At 41.1% G+C, this 21573-nt stretch overlaps 1 protein-coding gene across 4 annotated transcripts in view; it reads right to left on the reverse strand.

Moving 5' to 3' along the window:
* Positions 1-3436: 3436 nt before the first annotated feature.
* Positions 3437-21573, reverse strand: part of LOC143282403 (ubiquitin-conjugating enzyme E2-17 kDa-like) — a 68472-nt gene continuing 50335 nt past the window's right edge. For 2 of the 4 annotated variants that reach the window (XM_076588036.1, XM_076588043.1), the window contains exon 6: positions 3437-4159. In XM_076588036.1, the coding sequence (XP_076444151.1) occupies positions 4020-4159 (140 nt within the window). In that variant the 3' untranslated portion in view covers positions 3437-4019. Of the gene's footprint in view, positions 4160-16303; positions 16384-21573 lie in introns of all 4 variants that reach the window. The other 2 variants (XM_076588051.1, XM_076588060.1) reach the window with 2 other exon arrangements.

Consider the following 21573-nt stretch of genomic DNA (forward strand, 5'->3'; position numbering starts at 1 on the left):
GCGTCGAGTCCGTTCACGGATGAAAAAGAATATTGTCAATGGCACCACTGACCCAAGTATGGGGTAACGAACCCCTAGAAGTCGGCGGAGGAGACGTCGGAGGCAGTGGGGGCCTGGAGTCGACCGGAGGTAGAGGAGGAAGTGGAGGCTGCGGGTTGGTGTTGTTGTTTAGGGAGCCCAAAGTAGAGGGCCCAGAGTGTCCGCGAATCGATTGCGATCGTGCCTTAATTTTAGCCCGATCGCCCAATTGAGCTACATAATCATGCGATCCGTTTGAAGGCATAAGTAGACAAACAACAAGGACGCCAAAGAATCGATAGACAGATAGAAAATACGAAAAAACTTAGCCGTATGCAGTGTACAGGAACAGGTGTCGCTACTACTATTCGCTTTTCGCCCAGCCACAAGCAACTGGACTAGCCGGCCCCCAGCTCCACCAAGTGTGGAAGCTGGAGAAGAAAAAAAAAAGGAAAAAAAGGATATCTTCTGGTATTTATAGCCTGGAAGACCATCGACACAAAGGTGTTGACTGAACTGACTTCTACGGCTCTCTGGGGCAAGGCGTTCCAATCCCGGATGGTGAGTCCATGCTTACATGATTATGCTTGATTTTATAAAGAATGGTCAGTCTGGCTGTTTGGCGGCGTTGTTGCAGGGAGGACCATCCAAGGTCTCAGTAGCACTGCTGATGCACTTGAGGTGTTTGGTAGCATCTCAGCTCAAATCGGGCTGCTCGTCTCTGGACTGCCTCGAGGAGATCAATGTCCTTTGTTGGAAGGGATCCCAAACTGATGATGAATACTCCAGGATGGGACGGACAAATGTCTTGTACGCTAGTTCCCTGATGGTCTGGGAACTAATTTTCAAGCCTAAGGTCTTGTTTGCCTTGGAGCAGATGTTCTCAATATGCTTTCTCCAGCTCAGGTCTTTCTTTATCGTCACTCCTAGATATTTAGTGGAGTCTACCTTCTGTAGTGTTTGTCCGTGGAGCATATATTCATGCTCTTTTGGGTTCCTGCTTTTGGTCACGATAAAGGTGTTGCATTTGCCAGGATGGAAAACCATGTCCCAGCTCTTCTCCCACTCGGCGAGTTTGTTGAGGTCTTGTTGTAGCTGGGCATGGTCCTGGGGTGCTGCTATTACTTTGTAAACTAAAGTGTCGTCCACAAACAGCCTTGCTTTCAATAATAAATTCTCAGGCAGGTCTTTAATATAAACTAGGAAGAGGCATGGTCCCAGTACTGATCCTTGGGGTACTCCAGAACGCACATCTGTGTAACTGGAGCCGACTCCATTCACTACCACTGCTTGCCTCTGGTTTCTGAGGAAAATCCGTGATCCACTCTTTGGTCTGTCCATGAACTCTGTAGTGATGGAGTTTATGCAGGAGTAGGCTGTGGTTGACTTTGTCAAACGCCTTAGCAAAGTCAATGATAAGGATGTTTGTCTGTCTTCCCTGCTCTGTGCATTCCAGGAGCTTGTCAATAAATTCCAGGAGCTGGGTCTCACAAGATTTTCTCTTCTGGAAGCCATGCTGTTCTTGTAGTATTCCATGTCGTTCTAGATGTTGCATTATTGCACTGGTGATAATGTGCTCCATGATCTTACAGGGTATGCTAGTTTGGGATACTGGGCGGTACTACTACTACCACTACTTTATCAGTTGGCTTCCATAGTTGAAATTGATGCACTGGTGACTCAAACATGGGAGTGCATTGCTGACCTAAAGGACTGGATGACTTTCAACAGGCTGCAACGAAACAATGTTAAGACTGAATTGCCTGTCCAAAATAGTTTCAACAACATCCTTTCCTGACTCTGTTCTGCTTGATCAAGAACACACGTTTCCCTTTCTCCTTCTGTTTGCATAATGCAGTCTTGGTGTAATCCTAGACCAGTCTCTTTCCTTCCAACAGCACATTTCGAATATCTGCTGGCAAACTTGCCTATCTGGAACTGCCAGCGAGGAGTTAGTTCTACCGATGATCCGCCACTATCTGTCAGCTGATGCAACCAAGACACTTGTATACACTTTGGCTCTCTCAAGATTTGATTATTGCAATTCTCTTTTGGCTGGCCTTCAAAAATATCTGTTAGACATGCTTCGATGAATTCATAATAATGCCAGTGCCAGGCTCATTTGCAGAGCTTCTAAATTTGACCATGTTTCTCCTCTCCTTAAGTCTCTCCACTGGTTGCCCATTTCTGATCAAATAAGACTATAAGCCATCCACACTGGCCCAACTATCGAATTTCTGAACTCCTCCATACCTATGCCATCTCGCCAGCTCCATCCTCCGCTTCTCCCCCTATCCTCAAATTATGTGAAAGTACAGCTTCATCACTGTCAGTCATGGTCACTCACTCGAAAATAATGTCTGACTGGATAGATGGAATGAAGCAAGTGTCAAATGTTCCATCACTTTCAAGTTCATATGAATCAAAAGGCAAGGTAAATCCAACTCTTACTGTTATACCCACAACCATCTACACAGCTTGCAAAGTTGAGTTAATCTGCTGACTGGGATCACGGTCTTCACCTGACAAAGTGTCTGACAACTTTTTTGCATGAGGCAAATCCTATTTCCATGTGTGCTCTGAATGGTCCAGTTAGCAAATTATTATTGAGAAGAAAGGGGTCTTCCATGGTGGTATGCTCATTTAAATAGTATGTTTATAATCCAGTCATATTAAACTAATCGTTAAGAGTCTTATTATGTTCACTGTAACTAACTCCGATGAAGGAAAAATTGAAACAGAAGGACGTCAGTGGATGCATTATAGGCACTATGCCAACACTTTGAGCACGATGTCAGCTGACATTAGCAATGAACGGGCTAAAGTTAGTCCTTCAGTTGACCAGGCAGTTAACTGGCTTTTTTTCTTTTTTTTTTTTTTTTAACTTGTAGATGATTTTCTCACTGTGTTTTACAGCAAGTATTTCATCATATGACATGCTAAAGTCTCTCTCTCTCTATATATATAAAGGGTTTAACATAGGTGTTGCTCTAAACCTGTTTGTCATTTTGGGAAAGAAAAAAGTTTGTGTGGGGAAGCACTGTCCTGTGGTGTGTGCTTCAGTAATAATAATTTGCAACTGCACTGCCATATCACACTTTCTGGTCAAAATTACATTACATGACCAGGACCGGTTTTACACGTAACTATTCGACATCAAAACATGCAATGTTTAAAAACAGAGACTGAGATAGCTTCAGCCATGTCTAAGAGTAACATAAAAGTAAAACTGTTTCAGTCATTTAAAAATGCAATTCTATTCCCAGGAATCTGAGTGTTGTTTTCATGATGAAGATGGAAGATGGATTCATTGAAGAGTCATAGCTCCCTACCTGTCTCACACAGATGTTTGAAATAAAATTTCAAACCCTGACATCTGATCAATCTTTCTGCTTAAAGGGAGACTGAAAATCAAACATTCATATAGAAAAATATCTTTATTTAACAATGCACATTTTCATTTTTCAAAATAAAAGAAAGGAAAACAACACATATTTATGTACAAGATCAGTCTACCCTTCTCAAAGACACAAACATGTATTACCGGGTACTTTATCTATACGAAAGTCAAAATGTGGAAAATTAAAATTCATATGCATGCAGCAAAACAGTCACTCTCCAAAACAACAACATAAAAAATCATTATGATGAACAACTAAAAAATAATACACATGGATTAAATATGTATATTGCATTGAATGAAAACCCTTGTTCGTTATATGATCCATAAATAAACACACAAACATTTAAAAGCAGCAAAAAAGTTTCAAGTTATATCATCTGTTGAAGTGATCATGTGTACACATTCAAAGTCCCAGTTCATTTGGGAACAATAACACAGCAGACTATACAGCCAAAAAGTAAAACTCAAATATCTGACCACAGAAGAGTCTATTTTCATTTCGTTATGGAGTACATTACCAGTTCTGGCAGTTGTTAGTTTTTCAGTCTGATAAATCTTACATGCACAGTTACTTAATGATGAAGTTAGCATGTAGTTGTCACATGGCATATTTTTTGGTCCATTCCTGTCCCTGCTTCTTATACTTTGCTTGGTCTGTCTTGTAAAGTCTGGCTATTTCCGGTACTAATGGATCATCTGGATTTGGTTCTGTCAAAAGCGACGAGATGGACAACAGAACTGAAAAAGAAGAAGAGAAAACAAGAAATTAAATACAAAATTATTCACGTACCATAGAAGTTAGAAGCATATCACTCAAGCAGAGTAAGGTTTGACATACAATCAAGTAGTATAAGGGATGGGGGTTCTATATGTAACGGATTTAAGCGCCCATAAGGCGCAACAACGCCTTAAACCATAAAAACGAAAAACCCGCGCGATCGGCTTAAAAATGTGTATGGAGAGCCAAATCACTAGATAAAAAAATGATGGTTAAATATGTGTATGGAGAGCCAAATGGTCATGGGGGTTCTGGTTCATAAGAGAGGAGGTATCAAGTGAGTCAACCGTTCACATATGAACGTTTGACCTAGTTAGCATTTTGGATGGTTTACCATCTTGAATATCAAATAGATTTTTCTTTCCGTTAAACAACTGAGTTTTGTGTTTCGATTTTATGTCTGTTTTCATTGCACTGAATTTTTCAACTTCAGCCAGAATGAGACTAAATTCTTTACAAGAGCGCAAAAAAAATCAGATCTACCTCAAAAGTAATCTACCCTTTCCTGCAAGCATTTTTCCAACTTCCATTTTATAAGTACCCCAAGATTTTTTTTTTTTTGGCTACCAAATTTCGGCAACTTTTTTTTTTGGGACGCGATCTTCGAATTTCCCCCAGATCTTTCTCTGTATATACTCTTCTTTCTATTTCTTTTTCTAGTGCTTTCTTCCACAGTCTAGAAGGAATACAAGGGAAAGCAGGATTCTGGAAAGAGAGTTTCCATGTCTGGGTTTCTTCTACTGGAATACCTAGAGCGCAAAAAAAAAAATCAGATCTACCTGAAAAATGAAATGAAATTATGGTGCTTAGAGCCTCGCCGACCACTAAGGCCATCTCAAGGCTATCGCCGCGTCAATTACTACTACAAGGCTAAAAAAAAACAACCAATTAAAACGAGTCACCACTTCAAACTTTCCACTCCAAAGTTAAAAAAAAACTTCCATAGTTTAAAACCTTCAAATCTGGTTAAAAAGGTTCACTTCTTTTAAGAAGTCCATCAGCGCCCACGGAGGGACATCACGAAACAAAGTCTTCAAAGAAACCGCCGTGTAATGTCTGCGTCTAACGTCATGCAGATCCCAACAGTCAAGGAGCACGTGTTTCACGGTGAGAGGCTCGTCACAGGGAACGCATCGAGGGGCCTCCTCCCCCTTCAACAAGTAAGAATGAGTAAAAAAAAGTGTGCCCCGTACGCAGTCTGCACAGCACAGATTCCTCCTTTCTGTTCTTCACCCCCGAAGGGAGGGTCTCCCCCAGGTCCGGACGGATCTGGAAGAGCTTGTTGTCCATCTGGGTGTTCCACTTCTCTTGCCAAAGATCCTTAACGTAAGTATTGACCTTCCGCTTCATGTCTGTATAGGGTACCAAGGATCTGGACAATTCTTTCTTTACAGCGTTCCTGGCCAGCAGGTCCGCCCTTTCGTTACCACGAATGCCAACATGTCCGGGAACCCAGGCCAACACAACCTCGTATCCTTTCTTCGTTGTGAGAGTAAAAGTTTCATAAAATTCCAGCAGTTTGGGATGAGTGATATTCCTGCAGGCGATCGCCTCCAGGGCTGATAAGGAGTCGGAAAAGATCATGAATCTCTTCTGTTTGGAAGAGAGAACCATTTTTAACCCCAGGACCAGTGCGGTCAGTTCCGCGGTGTATACCGAGCTGTCAGACAGGATGTGTTCCGTTGAGGGCCGGTCAGGAAAGGCGGGACAGAACGCAGATGCGGCGACTCCGTCCTCTGACTTGGAACCGTCAGTGAAGATGCCCTGAAAAGTGGGGAATTTGTGGCACAGTTCCGAAAAGTAGGTTCTGTAGGCCAGAGAACTGGTGGTGTCCTTACGGTACGAGGCCAGATCGAATCGGATCTCAGGTGTTGTAAAGGTCCACGGGGGGCTGTCAGGGAACTTAGAGAAATCTGAGATGCCACCGACATCCAGATCGGCATTTTCCAAGTGCGGCTGAATGCGGAGTCCGAGAGGAGGTATGCAGTTTGGGTTGTCTGTAAATTTCTTATCGAAAGGGTTGTTGAATACAGCGTCGTAAGCAGGGTTTGTAGGTTCCGAAAACAATTTCAAATAATAGTTCAGGGTCAGCTTCAGTCTGCGGTTGGAAAGAGGCGGTTCCCCCGCCTCTGCGTACAGGCTGTGCACAGGGGTGGTGCGGAAAGCACCTAAGCTGAGACAGAGCCCTTGGTGGTGTACAGGGTCCAACAGTTTCAGGTAGGACGGTCTGGCCGAGCCGTATACAACACTTCCATAATCCAGTTTGGACCGGACCAGGGCTCTGTAGAGGTGCAAGAGAGTCCTCTTATCAGCACCCCAGTTCGTGTGTGCCACAACTCGGATGATGTTCAGGGCTTTTAGGCAAGATATTTTCAGCTGTTTAATGTGGCTGAGAAAATTCAGCTTCTGATCGAAGACGACCCCTAGAAATCTGGCTTCCTTGACCGCCGGGATGGTGGATGTTCCCAGACGGATTTCAGGGTCCTGATAGAATTGGCGAAAATTATGAAAGTGGATGCATTCAGTTTTGGAGGACGAAAATGTGAAGCCATTCTCCTCTGCCCAACACTGGATTTTGTTGACGCAGAGCTGAAGCCGTCGCTGGATGCTGGCGTACGTGCTGCCGGTTGCATATAAAGCAAAATCATCCACGAACAGCGAGCTGTCCGATCCTTTCTGAACGGATTGAACGATGTCATTAATTTTGATGCTGAACAGAGCCGACGACAGGATGCTCCCCTGCGGGACACCCAGCTCCTGCTCGTGAATGTCGGACAGGGTGGTGCCGACTCTCACCTGGAATTGTCTGTCTTGTAAAAAATTGTGGATAAACTGAGGCAGGTGTCCTCGGAAGCCGAGCTTGTGCAAGTCGGAAAGAATACCAAATTTCCACGTGGTATCGTAAGCTTTCTCCAGGTCAAAAAATATGGCCACCACATGTTGTTTGTTGACGAAAGCATTTCTTATCGTGGTTTCCAGACGAACCAGATGGTCAACGGTAGAGCGATGCTTGCGGAAACCGCACTGTTCCTTTGCCAGAAGGCCGTCGGTCTCTAGTTTCCACATCAGTCTACCGTTGACCATCTTCTCCATCAGTTTGCAGACGCAGCTGGTCAGTGCAATTGGGCGGTAGTTGGAGGGGTTCGAGGGGTCTTTTCCCGGTTTCGGCAGTGGGATTATGAGGGCTTTCCGCCAGGAGGGTGGAAAGAAGCCTGTGACCCAGATGTGGTTATAAACTTTAAGCAGGGTGTCCAGACAGGTTTGGGGAAGGTGCTTTAGGAGTTTATAATGGACTTCGTCCATTCCTGGACAGGAATCCGTACAGGTCTGAAGGGCAGATTTAAGTTCGTTCATTGTGAAAGGAAGGTTGTAATTCTCTGTGTTGTCGGAAAAGAAGTTACATGGTGTTTTTTCTGACAGGTTTTTGGTTTTAAGAAAGCGAGCAGATTTGTTAGCAGATCTCGAGTTCTGTTCTATTGTGGAGGCAAGCAAATTGGCAACTGCTTTCTTCTCTGTGACCAGAGCGTCTGAAAGTTTAAGATGGTGGAAGGTCGGGCATGCGTTTTTGCCCTTAATTCTTTTTAAAACCCTCCACACTTTCTTCTTGGGTGTGTTGGAGGTTAAGGAAGAGCAGAAATCTCTCCAAGACTTCCTCTGGCTCTTTTTAAAAACATACCTGGCTTTCGCCCTCAGCTGTTGATGGGTTCGAACGCTATCGGACTCCGGTCTCCGAAAGACGCGTCGCTGCGCTCTCTTCCGAGACTTGCGGGCCTCCCGACATTGCGCGTTGAACCAGGGCGTTCTAGGGACCTGAGGCTTGGAGGTAGACGATGGGACTGCTGCTTTGGCGCAATCTAAAACGATCCGAGTCAGAGCGTCAGCAGGGTCCTTGCTTTTCAATACTGTTTCTTCCTGCAGCTCCGCTCTTATCTTGGTGGTAAAAAAACTCCAGTCTGCTTTGTCGTAGTGCAGGCGGTCAGGCAGAGAGTCACCTTCTCCATCTGTGGGGCGGAGGACGACAGGAAAGTGGTCACTCCCGTGCAGATCGTCGTGCACTTTCCACTCGTAGTCCAGGACCAACGATGGATCGCAGACCGACAGATCTAAACACGAGAGCTTTCCAGAGGGCAGATGAAGGTAAGTGGGAGACTTGTCGTTAAGACAGCACAAGTCCATGTCAGAGAGAAGGTTTTCTAAGAGAAGACCTCGGGCTGATGTCATCTCACTTCCCCAGAGCGGGGAGTGTCCGTTGAAGTCGCCCAACAGTAAAAACGGACGTGGGAGCTGGTCGACCAGGTTCATGAGGTCCTGCCTCAGAACACGGACGGAAGGGGGAAGGTAGAGAGAGCAGACAGTGATGGTTTTCTCGAGCGTGACTCTGACTGCCACCGCCTGTAAAGGGGTGCTTAAAAGAACTGTACTGTATAAAAGAGACTTTCGAATAAAAAGAGCGACACCTCCCGTCAACCCCTCTTGCTTCGGTTGAGCGGGTTTAAAAACGGAGTTAAAACCAGAGAGAGATAAAACCTTGCCATCTCTTTGCAGAGTCTCCTGCAGTGCCAGCACTGAAGGTTTCAAAGCACGACAAAGCAGCTGGAGTTCCTGGAAGTTGGCATAGAATCCCCGGATATTCCAGTGGATCACTGCCATTAAAAAGGTTTTTTTTAAAAAAAAATAAAGCAGCAGCCTATTCCATCGCTACCCCCTGCTCCTCCACTTGCGGTGGCTCAAGGTCCGCCAGGATGGAATATTTGTTCTTTGACATAAATTTTTCGGGTTCCGACCGGGTCGGAATATCCACCACCTCGGCCCCTCCCGATCCCGCCGTGGCCGCAGCCCTCCCCTCCTTGAGTTTTGGAGGTGCGGGGGGCTTCCGGCCACTTCCGCCAGCCCGAGGGCCAGGCAGACGAGAGGCGGGGCGAGGGGGGCCGGGGGGTGGGGTGGGGCGGGAGGCGGACAACGTGCCTCCGCCCGAGGCTTTTCTCTCCCGCCCAGCAGCCCCTGAGGACTGCCGCGCAGGATGGGAAGGGGTGGACACAGCGCCTCCACCCAAGGCCAACGGTTCCGACGAGGCGGTTAAGTCGTCCGTCTGCGTTCCTGTGGAACGTCTACCTCAAAGTAATCTACCTTTTCCCCCAAGCATTTTTCCAATCTCCAACTTCCATTTGAACATATGAAATCTACTACTGTATAGCATGGAGACAAACGTATCTACAACTTTCGAAAGAATTGGACTACGTGCCGAGAAGGCGATAGCAACACATATATTGCTAGAAAATACATACAACAGCAACTTGGTGCCAGATATATCCAAGGTAGACTATCTAGCCAACAACAATGGCAGAACACATATACAAAGTCTAGAAGGTCCTCCAACCTTTGTAGACGACCTATACGTATTCGGATATCTACAACAGAAAGATTGTGTAGTATCGAAAGGCAAAGTACTATGTACCACCGGAGACACTTCTTCGGCAAAAAATATAGTATCTAGAATATATTCCAACCTATCGGACCTAGTGGAATACAAACACGTACATATTGCCATTGTGCACACATTGTCTATATCTGCAAAGAACAGTACAATATCTAGAACTATAGATAGAATAGAAAGAGAAACGAATTCCAAGGCAAAAGAGAACTGGAAACAACAACATCCAAATACACCAATATATGCTCTATTTGTAGCAAAACTCGATGTATCCGAACTATCTATCGAACATCTACACAAAATTCTCCCAACATTCGAGGAGAGACTAGTAGCAAACGGATATGGTATCTATTCCATAGACTACACCAGAGATTTCTCCGGGACTCTAGACAGACAAGCACTAGTGGAATACCTAGCAGAAGAACACAACTTCTGAGAACAAGGCACATTTGTAGAAGCCATACAAGATTCCCAGCCTACAATACTCGACAACACACACTCTGTAGGAAACCACGTATGTACATGGATATCCGAACACAATGGCTATACAACGAGAACCAAACTATACAACAAAATAGTATCCAATTTCGAAGCAGGAGAAATACGAGAACAATTCGGCGGACATCTAGCAGACTACGTAGACTGTGCAAACGAACATCTTCGAAAAACCTTCCACCATCCAGATGTGCAATCTAGAGGCTGTACTAGAATAGAAGTATCGTTGTATGCATGCAGAGATAGAACACCAGAAACAGCAAACGAACTTGTAGACGATGTATTGGAATTCGTTTCTCCTGCAAACAATCCACTATTTGTAGTACAACCAGCAAAACAACAATGGAACAATCTTGCAAAAGAACTCGACAGATGCTTTGTTCTAGCCGATAGACCACAATCTGCAATATATGTCTGTTGGTATGCACATACAAGAACAAAAAGAATGGCAGGTGTGCGAATACGACCAACACAAAATACTGTAGACGACGACAAACTATGGAATACTGCAATTCTATGGGCTATGGGAGACTTTGGCTTTCGCAACTGTCCTATATTCTAAACCGAAATACTATGTGCAGACAAATACAGTGGAATACATCTTTCCAAACTACAATGCTATACAAAAGACAAAAACTCGAAAACAATACTTGTAGCGTGCAATAGACCTTGCCAACTACATCCAGACGTAGAACCTCCTACAATGCTTCTTCCACCTACAAACACAATAGAATGGGAGTGGAGACCAAAGAAAACACATACAATAGGAGTAGAACAACCTATCTACAAACTGCACAAAATAGAGAAAATTGCAGAACAGAAACAAATATCTCTACTATCTAGTATAGACCGAGAAAAGAAACTTGCACAGATTGGAGAAGAACAATGCGCAGAAGAATGGAGACAAAGTGCGATAGACAAACTGGAAAACTACCACAAAGAACATACCAATACAATAGAACAACGAGAAAGAGAAATAGAACAAATATACGAGGAAATGGAAAGAAACGAAAGAGACCAATACAACTCGTTGCAAATAGAAAAACTAGTAGAAAGAACTTTCTTGGGCAAAATAGAGCATATATCCAAAATTTCCAACAAAGGTATATGGAGCGTTCTAGGATATCGACAACAAGATGGGAAAGACCATTGTAGAGTCGTAGTTGCAAAAGACGATGGAGAACCAATTTCCATATGGGCAAATACTGGACTACGAAAAATTCTACATGCAACAAAGAAATTCGTAGAATGCAAGAAAGATAGATACAATAGAGAACTGTGTTGGTTTCCAAAAGAGCGTATATTCGAAGAAGACGATCTATACAAGCAAAAACGTATACAACTACTATTTCGAGTTCTACCTCCAAAGAAATTCGTACCAAATGGCAGCGACAAAGAAATAGAATGGTTTCCAGTGGAACCTACATCTGTACCAGACGGAATAGAACTCCCATCTCTTGTAGAAATAGCACTAGAAAAAGAACTGGAGAAGAAGGAAATAGAGACCAAATCGACCCTAGGTAGTACAAGTCTACCACTTTGTACAGAGTGGAAAAAAATACTAGAAATAGAACCAGGACAATATATTTGTAGAAAGTATGCTGTAGGCGAATATCGCAAAAAAGAGAAGTATATCTTGTACATTGTTCCAACAGACAACAATGGTATTCCATCTACAGACATAGAAATGCCAGTACACAGCTATTTTCTCGAAAAAGAGATAGAACGGTATGGCGGCAGAGAAATGCTGGAAAAGACGAAACAACCAATGTTGTGTAGAGTAGGAGGAGAGAAGACAAATCCACAAAAAAAGAAAGATAGACTATTCTATATAGTAGCATCTATCGAAGAAAACTAGAATATACGGCCACACTGGTAGCAGAGATATGGTTCGCCACAATAGGCAACAGCGAGAAGTTTCTTTCGAGGACATTCTCCCAATATACGAGGAACAGGATCTGTATGTGTTTTTGCTAGTTCTACTACCTTTCTATCCATATCGGCTGGAGAGAATTGTATACTGTCTGTATACTCTTTTTTTGCTTTCGAAAACTCTTCGAAGTCGAATCTTGGAGAACAAGGTAGATCGAATACTATTGGCATTGTCCTATATATACAATATACAAATAGAAAAATATACTACATCCACGAATTGCACACAATAGACTCTATGCTATCCTATTCCATTTCGAAAGGGTTTCTAGACTTTGTTGGAATTTGTTTTGGGATTGTTTCTTTGGCAATATCTCCAGATGTCTTCTTTGGGAGATGGACAAATTGTCGATCTTCTTCGGGTATGTTCCAAACACCATTTTTCTTTGTAGCTTTCCATGTTTTGTACAATATAGAACCAACTGCAAGTGCAATTGGTAGAATATAGCATGCAGTGTTGTATACACAAACGCTATTTTGTATCTGTTCCAACAAAGATTTGGACTCTTCTGCTACGTCTTCGTGTATCTGTTCTACAATGTTGTCTTCTTCGTCTACATCGAGAAGAGATAGAATATCCAACACTACATTGTTGTTGTCTTTTTGCTGGCTAGAGAGTTCTACAGTGCGTCTTTCCAACCTCTGTAGTGTTTGTAGTAGAGTACGTTGCAGTACAGCTATTTCGCTGTTTTGTTGTGTACTTTCTTCCACAGGTTGTGTACGATCTTCCAGCTGCTCTTTTTCGTCTATCGACGAATTCTTTGCCAGGGTCTCCCTTTGCAACAATCCCTCCTCTTCGCGTTTCCTCACATTTCTCCAAATTCTGTACACTCTACTAGTACCAATACCAAACTTTTCTGCTGCATCTACTGCAGAAAGTTGGCCTCTTGTGTTTTCTATTTCTCGAACTTCTACAGGAGACAAATATTTTTTTGGTGCCATATACAACAAAAAGTGGTATTTCTCTATATAGAAAAAATAGAAAATCCACAATTTCCACAAAAACAGCAAAGAGTGCTACAAAAAGTAGAAAATTGCAAAATATTGCTAAGCAATTCTCAGCAAATTCTCAGCAAATTCTTCTCAGCAATGCTCAGCAAATTCTCAGCAATGCTCAGCAAATTCTCAGCAATGCTCAGTAGCTTCTCAGCAATTCTAGCAAGGGGGAATCCCCCTTTGGGAACAAAGCCAAAGAGCTATAGCAATATTTAGATATCCTAGATATTGTACTGTTCTTTGCAGATATAGACAATGTGTGCACAATGGCAATATGTACGTGTTTGTATTCCACTAGGTCCGATAGGTTGGAATATATTCTAGATACTATATTTTTTGCCGAAGAAGTGTCTCCGGTGGTACATAGTACTTTGCCTTTCGATACTACACAATCTTTCTGTTGTAGATATCCGAATACGTATAGGTCGTCTACAAAGGTTGGAGGACCTTCTAGACTTTGTATATGTGTTCTGCCATTGTTGTTGGCTAGATAGTCTACCTTGGATATATCTGGCACCAAGTTGCTGTTGTATGTATTTTCTAGCAATATATGTGTTGCTATCGCCTTCTCGGCACGTAGTCCAATTCTTTCGAAAGTTGTAGATACGTTTGTCTCCATGCTATACAGTAGTAGATTTCATATGTTCAAATGGAAGTTGGAGATTGGAAAAATGCTTGGGGGAAAAGGTAGATTACTTTGAGGTAGATCTGATTTTTTTTTGCGCTCTAGGTATTCCAGTAGAAGAAACCCAGACATGGAAACTCTCTTTCCAGAATCCTGCTTTCCCTTGTATTCCTTCTAGACTGTGGAAGAAAGCACTAGAAAAAGAAATAGAAAGAAGAGTATATACAGAGAAAGATCTGGGGGAAATTCGAAGATCGCGTCCCCCCAAAAAAAGTTGCCGAAATTTGGTAGCCAAAAAAAAATAAAATCTTGGGGTACTTATAAAATGGAAGTTGGAAAAATGCTTGCGGGAAAAGGTAGATTACTTTTGAGGTAGATCTGATTTTTTTTGCGCTCTTGTAAGTAGTCTGTTAAAGTTCTTAATATAAGTATAATGTTGTCCACCATTTTCATTTTCTATAATAAGAAGTTTAATACGCTCCATGTTGGCGGGTTGTTTTGATATTCTTGCACGTTCAATCGTTTTATTTTTTAAATAGTATACATTAATAGCAATATTATTTTGAGTCTCAATCTTTGTAATTTGTTTTATAGGTGTAGGAAAGTCAATATTTTCAAAATTTAACCCATCATCAGAAGGATAGGCAGAAGTTAAATTAGAATTCGTTTTTGTTGGAAACTTGTGTGCACGTAAACAATGTCTTATACATTGATCATCTTATTTTTAATATTAATCACAGCTCTTTTATTTTTTAACCACTGTGGTGATTCAATAAAGGATCCTGGAGATGTAATAGAAACTCTATTCACCCATAAACTAAAGATTCTTTTAATGAACCATCCTGAACCTTCATTTGTAAAATTTTCTATTTTTAACAAAATATGTTTTATTTGTTTTTCAATATCTTGATCATCAACAACATCAATAATACTTTGATATTCCGATCGAAATACAGCTACAGTAGTATCATCATTTTTAATTTGAGCAAACTCCACCGTTAAAACAATATTTTGTTTGGTCAGTGGAATAGCTCTTTGGTTAATAGTGTCCACTTTACTCATCATAAACGAAAGCGGATCTATTTCATTTGGAAGAGCCGCAAGTTTATAATTTTTAATAATACTACCAAACTCCTCCGTGGATTCAGCTTTATGTTGTAGTTTACGTATATTTTTAATAAGTTCATCTTTTTTCATTCTACTAAAACCACGAATTTTGAACTTTCGTGCAATATCTTTAAGCGTAGCATTGGTCTCCCCCTCCAAAGCATCAAACCCCAGTGCTTTAATCAACTCAGTTTTATTCATAGATTCATGATCAGGAATCTCTTTTTTAGAAGCAAGATCACGGTAATACTTTTCAGAATATCGTTGCGCCATTTTTACTCTCAATATGTTCTATATATAATCTTTTCTCTAATAGGATTTCACAAGCTGATCAATCTCTGAATCCAATGATAACTCCACCAAAGGGTGGAATATACCCTCTAGAATAGGCTTCAAAAGGGTCAATTTCATCATCATCATCAGAAGCATAATCCTCATCCTCAGAGTCGCTTGAATGTTCTCCACAATCGGGTATAGGATCAATCTTTTTCTCCACGGGAGGAGGCTTCTCTTTTTTATACTTACATGTACAACAAATAGCATACTTCGTGCGTACATAAAGGTTGTATTTTAAACAAAGTACTGGAAGTGGCATTCCTTTTCTATGGCATTTAATATGATCTTTGCAATAGAGTCCCATGCAAGGTCGGCCGCATACTCCACTTGTTTTAACTTTGGGGTACTCGCAAATGTTATGCGGAAAAGGCATTTTTTCTATATTTACAATATAATGTATTTCTCTAAAAGGGTGATCACAAGCTGTGCGCGCGGGTGGGAAGATCTGCGAGGCAGGCTGGGCGGGACCACACTCTTAGCTATTGATCCCGTCCCACACACGCCGAGCGGTCGCTAGCTTGCCAGCACGCACACACACACACACGCGGGGAACGGGGCGACCGTTTCGCTCTCCATACACATATTTAAGGATCGCGCGTACTCAAACTAACTAGGTCAACCGTTCATATGTGAACGGTTGACCCACTTGATACCATCCAAAAAGCTAACTAGGTCAAACGTTCATATGTGAACGGTTGACCCACTTGATACCTCCTCTCTTTAAGGAGTCTTATGAACCAGAACCCCCATGACCATTTGGCTCTCCATACACATATTTAACCATCATTTTTCTTATCTACTGATTTGGCTCTCCATACACCTTTTTAAGCCGAAAAAAACGATCGCGCGGGTTTTTCGTTTTTATGGTTTAAGGCGTTGTTGCGCCTTATGGGCGCTTAAATCCGTTACATATAGAACCCCCATCCCTTATACTACTCAATCATGTATCATTTATCTGCACCAATTTGCCCGACAGTTTTACAACTGTTTTAGTAAAAGACAAGGGACAGCTCTGTGGCAATAATGATAAAAAAAAAAAAGATAAAAAAAAGAAAAGAAAAAACACACAAAAACTTGAGACCAGGTCTGAAGAAGTAACACTATATCAAACAATACAATTTCATGCATTACCAAACAAAAGTATACCAATCAATAATATTCAATACAAAACATGAGCAATACATTACTGTCTGTTCTGTAGTTTCATCCTTTTCCACTGATCCCCCCAGAACTGACAGTTCTAACAAAATATTTGTCTCTACCTGGAAAAAAGACAGATGCGAAAGGAATAAATTTTATCACTCACAGTAAAGATAAGAAGGAATCAATCATTATCACTGTAAAATGACCCAACAAAGATAAGAAATAAGTAATCATTACTTTAAAGTCAGTGACTTAGCAAAAGATAAAGAATCAACAATTATCACTTTGAAGTGACTCAGCAAAGCTAAGGAATCAATAATTGCCACTTTAACCTTCGCTGGCTATCATGGGTCGTACACGACCCAGAAGGGTACAAAAACGCAAATATCTCAGCTAATTCTTAATATTTTTCTATGAAATTTCAGAAATGCTTCTTTACCTAAAAGGCCAACTTTTGCCAAAAAATGAAAAAAAATCATGAATTAGTTAATGAGTAATTAAAGGTGGCATTTTAGCCTTCACTGGCTATCGTGGGTCATACACAACCCAGAAGGGTACAAAAACGCAAATGTCTCAGCCAATTCTTAGTATTTTTCTACGAAATTTCAGAAATGCTTCCTACACCTAAAAGGCCAACTTTTGCCAAAAAATGAAAAAAATTAATTAATTAGTTAATGAGTAATTAAAGGTGGCGTTTACTGTTATATTTATATTTTTTGTATTCTCTAAACTTGGCACTTTGACCTCTTATTCTGACACAACAACAAGAGGAGTCATTATTATCATTTTTTGTTCAAACAGGAACTTCTTTTTCTAAGCATGGAATTTTTTTGAATTTTTGTTTGCAAACGTTTTGGTGCAGATAGTAAACAAGGGAAATTACTCTGTAATTAATGCTAGGGGACTTAATTTATCACAAGAGATCTTGTTCTTTTTTAATTGCTATTCAATAGTATGTTTAAAGCAAATTGTCATACTCTGGCATACATTCTATAGATTCACACAGCTAACCATAAGTCACTATTGTTTAATTGTAAAACTGACAAGTTCTATCATTTGTTTACTAATGAAGTGTTTTGTTCTTAAGAGCAGAAATGTGTACTTTTTTTCTCCCTGTCAAGCCCATCATGATTTTTAAAAATCTAAGAATGCCCCTCAGTTCATCAGTCATCCAGGGAGCAGACAGTCAGTCAGTAACAAGGCAAGTGGAGAGAGGGGCATGCTTATCCAGTATCTGAATGAGGCCAGTGTTGTATGTTGTCAGAGGAGTTGAGCTTGAGTCAATTCCATCCATGAAGGATTTGATGTCAGCCTGGAATACCTCAAGGTTAATCATCTTTGTGTTCTGTGATGTAGCAAAACGTTTTGGTCGCTTCTGTCTCCTAAAAGGGATGTCATAAAAAATTGCCATGTGATCAGCAAGAGCCAAGTCTATGACCTTAAACTGAGGTGTGTGTGTGTGTGTGTGAATGTTCTCTTGAACCACAAGCCAGTCGAGAGTGTGACCATGTTTATGGGTTGGTTCACATATTAGCTGTTTTAACCCTTGGTCGTGAAGTAGAGTATGCAACCGTACGCAATCTCCCTGATGCTTTTAGTAATTATTTTAATGACAAAATTGTAAACATCCGACAAGAACTGGATGCTAGCCCACCAGAGGACTGATTTCATGATTTTAAAGGAAATTTAATGACATGTTTTAGACCTGTCTCTGAAAAAGCTGTAAGAGATTTTATTCTTAAATCTCCAAGTAAGAACTGTGACCTTGATCCATTGCCCACTAACCTTTTGAAATTATGTCTTGATGACCTTCTCCCCTTGTTCACCAGAATCATTAATCATTCTCTAGAGTCAGGCATTGTTGATTGTCTTAACCCTTTCACTGCCAGGAAAATAAAATTTAAGTGAAATCTATTTGCCAGGGGGTTTTTTTCCTCAAAAAACGGGTATAAATTTTCCAAAAATTCTGTGCTCTTTGTTATTGGAGAAAGATCCATAAAAGTATATATTTTCTGAAAGGTAAATGAATAAAGAATACAAAACACATGCTGTTTTCCCATTTTATATATTTTTAGTGACATGCTGTTGTTTTGAAATCAGTGTTTTGTTTTTTGTCACATGTTCAACTTGTTCATTACAAACATTAGTCATGTAATTTGCACAAAAAATATCATATTTTCTGGACAAATGGATATCTGGAAACACAAAATCATACTAGGACAACAACAATATATATATATACATATATATATACATATATACATATATATATATATATATATATATAATATATATATATATATTAAGAGATGATACACAATGCACTGTGACTTCTCCAAGTGACAATATGGATGTGAGGCCACGCCCCCTCAGTCTCCACCCCCCTCCTCTTCACCCCTCTCACACAGTCACTTGATCCAGTTCTCATCTGACCGCGTTGGCTGAGTGCCAAGAATATCGCTCACATTGTGTCCTGCTAATAATTTGGTCATGTTCTGTCATCTGCTAACATCTGTACAGCCAGCATCATTCACTGATAGTCACATCTTAGCCACTCTCTTGATTGCTCCCTTTATTTTCTATCAAATCATCCTATAAATATTCATCACTGTCTTCTTCGAATTTACGCTTCAATTCTTTCTGAGCATCAGCTAAAGAAAGCAATCTTGGTTGATTTAGTTCGTCACGATCGCATGTCTTGAGCACGGCGTCAGTTCGACATTTTGTTGAGCAAGCGAGGAGAGAAGTCAGGCAAACACTGGGACAGTGACCCAACCAAAACGTTCAAATAAAAGACTGCTTCATGACGTAGATGGGGTTTCTAGCTATGAATAGAATCTAGAAATATTCCCCAGGCTAAAGCTACCACTATTTTTGTCAACGAAGTGAATGCAAACCAGGGAAAAGTCAGAATATTTTGATGACGAGTTATCTCGTCATTGTGGCAGCGAAGCATACATGCTTGCCATGACGAGTTATCTCGTTATATAGGCAGCCTAAGGGTTAAATTGGCCATTGTCACCCCTCTTTTGAAAAAACACAATTTGGACACAAATCAGCTAAAGAACTATAGACCTGTCTCTAATCTTTCTTTCTTTTCTAAAATCATTGAAAAAGTTGTGTTACATCAGCTCCAGGAACATCTTGATAAAAACGGCCTGCTTGAAACTTGTCAGTCTATTGGAAAAACCATAGCACAGAAACAGCCCTTCTTTCGGTCACAGATAGTCTCCTCTCAAACACAGACAAAAGACATACATCTGTAGTGGCATTTTTAGATCTGTCAGCGGCATTTGATACAACTGACCACCAAATTCTTATCAATCGTCTTAGCACTACCTTTGGCATTAAATCTACGGTTTTCTTCATATCTTCAAATCGTCAACTCAAGGTTAAAGTAAAACATAGCACATCTAAAGTTATTCCTCTTGTGTTTGGTGTCCCTCAGGGATCAGTCTTAGGGCCTATCTTGTTCACTTTGTACACTCAACCTTTGTCTGACATCTTCAAAAGGCACTCATTTGGTTACCATAAATATGCAGATGACACAGAATTACAAAAAGCCGCTCCACCATCTGATTTTAAAACAGTCATTACTGAATTGGAAGTTTGTGTAGCTGATATAAAAACATGGATGGACAAAAACAAGCTAAAGCTCAATAAAGACAAAACTGAACTCTTAACCGTTGGAGACCTAACTTGTCTTAAGGCAGCAGAAAAGGACCCAGTTACGTTTGGCCCTGCTCTAGTAGCATTTCAAACATAAGCCAAATACCTGGGTGTATATCTCGATCAAACCTCGACTATGAACGACCAAATTTCATTCTTGTGTCGCTCATGTAATTTTCATCTCTGAAGGCTAGCCTCAGTCAGACCCTACATAAAAGAGAAAAATATGGCCCAGTTGGTTTCCTCTTTTGTCCTGTCCAGACTGGATTACTGCAGTTCCACTCTTGCAGATTACAGAAAATTCAGAATAATGCTGCATGACTGGTTCTCGCCAAAAAGAAATCTGATCAAGTTACACTTCTGCTGAATTGGTTACAGTGGCTTCCAACTGAGTCCCGCATTCACTATAAGTTAGCAACACTCGCCTTCAAACATTTCGACAAGTCTCTTCCATTGTATCTCTCCTCTGTATTGGAAACATATGAACCACACAGAACATTAAGATCCAGTTCTGAAAAGCTGCTTAAAGTTCCAAGGACTATCTGAAATGTGCTGGAAATAGGTCTTTCAGAGCCCAGGTTCCCCAAGTGTGGAACTCTGTACCTTAATCTCTTAGGAATTCCTTTGATCTACATTCCTTTAAGTCAGATCTGAAAAAATACCTTTTCTGTAAGCATTTTTGTTCTGGGCAGAACGGTTAAACCAAGGTATGCTTGTTGGCAAGTATCTTTGTGCTAGTATTTTTGTAGTCCTGTTTTAATGCATTGTGTATTTTATGTTAGTTTCGGTCTTAGATGTGATGTCATTTTTTCTATCTGGTTATTTTTAGTGTGTGTGTGTGTGTGTGTGTGTGTGTGTGTGTGTGCGCGTGTGCGCGCGTGCGTGCGCGCGCGCGCATGTGTTTGTGCGGTTACAGTGCTCTGGTACGCGTGTGTAAGTGTGTAGGCATGTTAGTATGTCCGAACAGAATTCTATGTTAGAAAATAAGAAATATTTTAATGCTTATGCAATTTTGTTTTTAGTGCAGTTGATATTTAATGTCAGTGCGTGTGTGTGTGTGTCTGTAAGGGAGGGACATACATATATATATATATATATATATATATATATACACACACATGTGTGTGTGTGTGTGTGTGTGCGTGTGTGTGTTCTATGAAATGTATTTTGTTTTAATCTAAGCCTTATGTACTTCATAGCTTTTATAATCTTTAGTGTGCTTTTGCATTCATATGAACACACTGGATGTTTCCCATTGTCAGATAGCGGCTGATATGTTTTTGTTTTTTTAACCCTTTGAGCCCTGACCACTGGTTTACCGGTGGTGGGGAGGGGTGTCATAATGCCTGGCCACCGGCTGAGCAGTGTCGTGTTTTGCTATTGGTTGACTTATATTGAAGAGCCAATAAAAAAAACTGCAATATTCCGATGCCAGCGAACACAGTACCAACATTGCCGTGCCCCCTCACTGTGTTTTGTGCACGTGCTTTGGATAAAAAAGACCACCACTCAAGGTCTAGTGGAGGGGAAGAAAATATCGGTGGCTGAGCTGTCATTCAAACCAGTGTGCTCAGATTCTCTCACTTCCTAGGCAGACGCGTGACCTCTAGGCCATCACTCCACCATAATAGGCCTAGTAT

This window comes from Babylonia areolata, chromosome 1 (assembly GCF_041734735.1).
Source record: "Babylonia areolata isolate BAREFJ2019XMU chromosome 1, ASM4173473v1, whole genome shotgun sequence".
In the NCBI taxonomy this organism is placed as follows: domain Eukaryota; kingdom Metazoa; phylum Mollusca; class Gastropoda; order Neogastropoda; family Buccinidae; genus Babylonia; species Babylonia areolata.